The sequence below is a fragment of the Teleopsis dalmanni genome, unplaced genomic scaffold (genome assembly GCF_002237135.1).
Source record: "Teleopsis dalmanni isolate 2A unplaced genomic scaffold, ASM223713v2 unscaffolded_contig_2484, whole genome shotgun sequence".
Lineage (NCBI taxonomy): Eukaryota > Metazoa > Arthropoda > Insecta > Diptera > Diopsidae > Teleopsis > Teleopsis dalmanni.
The window spans coordinates 1,537-6,920 of record NW_024033866.1 but is presented as its reverse complement, the minus strand read 5'-3'; the positions used below and the strand labels follow the sequence as shown (position 1 = coordinate 6,920).

General features: G+C 27.7%; 3 protein-coding genes across 3 annotated transcripts; 1 reads left to right on the top strand and 2 right to left on the bottom strand.

Annotated features, from left to right (window-relative positions):
- Positions 1-959: 959 nt before the first annotated feature.
- LOC119664686 (histone H3) lies at positions 960-1,498 on the bottom strand. The gene has a single exon (XM_038074139.1). It carries the CDS (start codon positions 1,395-1,397, stop codon positions 987-989), a length of 411 nt encoding a protein of 136 aa, XP_037930067.1. The 5' UTR covers positions 1,398-1,498; the 3' UTR covers positions 960-986.
- A 167-nt stretch (positions 1,499-1,665) lies between these two features.
- On the top strand, positions 1,666-2,075 carry LOC119664687 (histone H4). The gene has a single exon (XM_038074140.1). The coding sequence runs from the start codon at positions 1,702-1,704 to the stop codon at positions 2,011-2,013; it is 312 nt and encodes a 103-aa protein (XP_037930068.1). The 5' UTR covers positions 1,666-1,701; the 3' UTR covers positions 2,014-2,075.
- Positions 2,076-3,530: 1,455 nt separating this feature from the next.
- Positions 3,531-4,266, bottom strand: LOC119664688 (histone H1-like). Its single transcript, XM_038074141.1, has one exon. It carries the CDS (start codon positions 4,209-4,211, stop codon positions 3,531-3,533), a length of 681 nt encoding a protein of 226 aa, XP_037930069.1. The 5' UTR covers positions 4,212-4,266.
- Positions 4,267-5,384: the final 1,118 nt, after the last annotated feature.

The following is a 5,384-nucleotide window of genomic DNA, read 5'->3' as shown; positions in this document are numbered from 1 at the left end:
CGTTATTGAATCTCAGAATGGTTGCAAGCTCCTCGGGGAGGTACGCAGATCTGATAAAGTTATAAACAATAATCCAGACAAGGATTATTGTTAATAGAAAGTAAAAGTGCTCAAGTGCACTGACTCAACTAGCCTCAACATAATAATAATATAAATATGATACATATTTTGTTTTTGATATTTCTTTTAAAAGGCTACTGATAGAAGAAAAAAATAAAAAAAAAAAAAAACTTTGACAGTCTCTTCATGAATTATCAGCTATCGTTTGGTTGTTAGTGAATAAATGATTCAATCAACAAATTAATTTCTGTCAGTTTTGACGATCTTACAGTTTTTTGATCATGGATAATATAACCTGCTAAATAGAGTTAACTCTTGAATTAACGAGTGTTAATCCTTATCATCAGTCTTAGTACTATCATCGCTTTTAAATTGATATATTCTATATTTGCATTCGTGCTTTAAATTTGAAAACATACAATTTCATGGGAGCTCTTTTACAACTCATTCCTTAAACGTTCTTTTAGTAAGTTCAAGTCATTTACATTACATTATGGCTTTTGATGCTTTCTGCTTACAGCAAAAGAAAAATAAAACATATTGATTCAATTAAATGTTATGACGTGAAACATTCTATGTCTAATGATATACTATATGATACTAATAATAGTATACATATGATACATATACATATTAATATATATTATGCTACTTCTAATAGCTATGTCTATACTATATCTATATGATATAATTTATCATTATCTCTTTTCTTTGAATAAACTTACTATTATAATTGTTGCATTTACATTTACATTTACATTTTGCTTATTTTATTTTCATAGTCAAAAATAAGCAATTGAAAATAGTCAAGCAATTTCAAACCCTGGATAAGTCATGTCATTTTTATTTATCTCTTTTCTTTATATAATTTTGGTCCTGAAAAGGACCGATTTTTGTATATTTATAAAATTATATTGCTTCCAATCTTAAGCACGTTCTCCACGAATACGTCTAGCCAATTGAATATCTTTTGGCATAATTGTAACGCGTTTGGCATGAATTGCGCATAAGTTAGTATCTTCAAAAAGACCCACTAAGTATGCTTCGCTAGCTTCTTGAAGAGCCATTACAGCAGAACTCTGGAAACGTAAATCAGTTTTGAAATCTTGTGCAATTTCACGGACCAAACGCTGGAATGGCAATTTGCGAATCAAGAGTTCAGTACTCTTTTGGTAGCGACGAATTTCACGTAAAGCTACAGTTCCTGGACGATAACGATGTGGTTTTTTCACACCTCCAGTAGCTGGTGCACTTTTACGTGCGGCTTTGGTAGCCAATTGTTTTCGTGGTGCCTTACCACCAGTCGATTTACGAGCAGTTTGCTTTGTACGAGCCATAATTTATGAGATATGTTACAATATGGTATTTTAAAAAATAGCGCAATTGAATAGCTCAATTTTCTCATCATACCTGGATGTTCTGTTTCAACTATTCACATGTTTTAACATTCATTGTTTCTCATATTGCTTATTCTTTTTGTTTTGTTTTCTTATGTTTTGTTTTGTTTTACCCAATATTTTTCATATCTTTCGTAGTGCTTATATTTTCTATAAATAGTCGTCAATCATCCTCGTCACTTCATTTATTGTTTGAATTTGAATTCGAACGGTTCTACCATATCTATAAAAATTTAAATACAAAATGACTGGTCGTGGTAAAGGTGGCAAAGGATTAGGAAAAGGTGGTGCTAAGCGTCACCGCAAAGTTCTTCGTGATAACATCCAAGGTATTACGAAACCAGCTATCAGACGTTTAGCTCGCCGAGGCGGAGTTAAGCGTATTTCTGGTTTGATTTATGAAGAAACTCGTGGAGTATTGAAAGTATTTTTGGAAAATGTGATCCGTGATGCTGTTACATATACAGAACATGCCAAAAGGAAGACTGTTACAGCCATGGATGTCGTATATGCTTTAAAGAGACAAGGCCGTACCTTATACGGTTTTGGAGGTTAAGCAAATAATCAATTATTGATTTAATAATGCAATAATATATTGCCCAATGGTCCTTTTCAGGACCCAAATAATCTTACACTTAAAGAGATAAATTTACATATATATGTGTTGGTATTTTTCTAAAATTATAAAAAAATAAAATTTATTATTAGCCTGATCGGTTGATGTCTGTCGAGTATAATTTATAATTAAAATGATCAGTTTAACAATGTACAAAATATTTATTATTATAATTCTCAATTTCTTTGTTACATTAGCAGTATATATGTGGACTAGCTTCTTACGGGCTTAATTATAATTCTCATTCAATTTTTTTATAGAATAAGATAAATAGAACTGACGTATATGAGTAATTTGCGGACTGTTAGATATTGCAGTTTGAAGTTTCCGCACAATGGTGCAAAAATTTTCTCCATTCATTCCTAAGAGGTGGTTTTAGTGAATTCAAATCTCACACTGAATCTTAATCTTAATCCAAATCCAAGTGTTCAACAAGCAAACTGCTTCCGGGGAAAATGAAAGTGAAAAAAATTCGTATATGAATTAAGTGAATTATGACAATATTATATAAAGAAAAGAAATAAAAGAACTTGTTATTGAAATAAATTAGAATATTTTAAAATTATCTTTAAGTAATTTGCAGCGTCTTGCAAGTGAGTACCGAGTGTGGTGTGTTAGTTATAAATTAACAAGTGTAATTAGAAGCATTATATAATAATAAATAAAATTAGCATAAACCACTATTTTTATTTATTTAAAATAGAATTTAAAAATGAAATTAAGTGAATAAAATATATACAAGTGAGTATTTCATCAAATAAATGACATATTTTGATATATAATATTTTATGGTCATTACTATAATAAATAAATAATTGGATATTAAATATAATAGAATAAGATAAATATTTATTAACTTAAGAATGATGTGAAGTATTGCACATAATGTCTAAATAAGAGAATATAATTTTTTTAAATGCATAAAGAATTTTTGTTTGCTTATTAGAGATTAAATTTATAGCGCATTACAGAATAAAAGAATTTCTTCATATTATTCATGAGGTATTATTAAAAGAAATGATCGTGCACTGTGACCTACAAGGTATATTGTGCCCATTACTCGGGTTAGAGTGTTTCTCCAAGTCCGTTTTCTTTAATGAAAGACAATATAAAGTCCATCTTTCCTAGTCTTGAATATTTATGATCCATGAAATACCCTCCTAGGTGTTTATTCCGTTTGTGCATCAGTGGGCACTACCCAAGCACATGGTATGCAGTTTCTCTCTTCTCTACAGTATCTGCAGTCTGAGTTGGATTGAATTCCTAACTTCGATAGGTGATTATTCAATCTTTAGTGACCGGTCATTAATAAACGCAATAGGTATACCATATACTAAAACATTTTATAAAATAAATAAATAAATAAATAAATAATGAATCTTCTTATCTTCTTTTTACACATATTTTGTAGCCCTAAAAAGGGCTGTTTTGATGAATTTAAAGTTTGATTTTTAAAATTATTTTTTTGCAGCAGTTTTCTTGACTGATGTTTTTTTAACGGCAGTTTTTTTAGGTTTTGCGGCCGTTTTAGCTTTTGTAGAAGTAGACTTTGGTTTAGCTGGCTTAGCCTTAACAGATCCAATCTTTTTAACACTTTTAACTTTAGCTTTCTCAGTTTTTTTCTTTTCAACACTCTTCTTAGCTGCCGCAGATTTTTTAGGTTTTTTCTCTCCAGATACCTTTGCCTTTGACTTTTTAGTACCTGCAGATGATGCAGTAACCTTCTTCTTCGTAACACCTGATGGCACCTTCTTTTTCTTACCCTCGACAGACGATTTAGGAGACTTAGCAGCAGCAGCTGATAATTTAAATGAACCAGATGCACCTTTTCCTTTTGTTTGTATCAATTTGCCATTAGCTACAGCAGTTTTCAAATATTTTTTAATAAATGGAGCCAATTTCTGGGCATCACATTTATATGTGGCACTTATATACTTTTTAATTGCCAACAATGAAGATCCGCTGCGTTCCTTCAAGTTCTTGATAGATGCATCAACCATTTGTTGTGTTGATGGATGAGATGGAGCTGCAGAAGGTTTTTTTACTTTTGTTGCCTTTTTAACAGCAACTTTCTTTTCAGGAACGGCAGTTATCTCCTTTGGAGAATCTGTATTTGCAACGGCAACAGCTTCAGACATATTTGCTTTTTAATATTCCGTAATATTCTTACTTATGAATATTTTTTCGCATTTTTATGGTAGCTTAGCTCACTTTGTACGAAGCGCCGAGAAGAGCGCATTTATAAAAATTTTTCATTAATACATATTTCTACTGAGTTTGAAAAAATTTTTCAACATTTATTATTAATTTTAAATAGACCAAGTAAATTAAACACATTTATTTAAATCAAATTAAGTAAAGAAGATATTGAATATTTTATTACATTCATTTTTATACTAATTATAATTATATAAAATATATAAAAATTGGTTTAAACTTTAAATTTTGTAAATCTATAGTTGAACTTGTTAATAAATTAGAATATTTTAAAGTTATCTTTTGTATAATTTATATATTAAATTATTTATTAAATAGTTTATTCAATTCTCTGTTAAATTATATATATGGTTTTATATATTTCATATATTTATAAATGCAAATTTAATAAAACATGAGATGCATAAAAACGTCAGTTTTAACATTTTGAATGCTTATGTTTTATCCTATTTTGAAATATTAACTCAATTTATATAAAAGTTTAAAATTTCAAAGCACTAATAGAAATAATTATAAATAAATATATTGTATTTTAATTAGAATATAAGATTATCACTTTTAATTATATCAAATAGTGTCTATTTGAGATTAGATATCCATCCATAATGTTAACATGTTACATTGAATTCGTTTACTTTAAGATATGTTTTAAGATTTTCTATACGTATTATTTTTAAAATTTTATTACAAGTTTTAAATAATTTTTAATCATGTGAAAAATTATTATATATAAACGTTATTAATAACATATCAGCAATTAAATTTATAGTTTTCAATATCATTCGAATAACAACTGTACGTATCCTACTTAATAGAATTCATAAAAAAAAATTATATCTACATACATGATTAAAAATATATAAGAATGAAATCATTTTACTTTTTCTTTTATAATTATAATTTAATTATTTAACTTTGACTATTATAAGTATTTTATTAAATATGTATATTTAAAAAAAATGTTCTTTTTATTACTTTATAATTAAAATAAAATTAAAATTAAATGTGCGTATTCTAACATTTTTATAAGGAGTGATATACGACATAAAATGTTAAAATTTAAGATGAATTTTTTTATAAACTAACATGGATAT

Bases quoted from the DNA above. Each gene is read 5' to 3' on its own strand.
- LOC119664686 (XM_038074139.1), bottom strand. From the start codon at position 1,397: ATGGCTCGTACAAAGCAAACTGCTCGTAAATCGACTGGTGGTAAGGCA.
- LOC119664687 (XM_038074140.1), top strand. From the start codon at position 1,702: ATGACTGGTCGTGGTAAAGGTGGCAAAGGATTAGGAAAAGGTGGTGCT.
- LOC119664688 (XM_038074141.1), bottom strand. From the start codon at position 4,211: ATGTCTGAAGCTGTTGCCGTTGCAAATACAGATTCTCCAAAGGAGATA.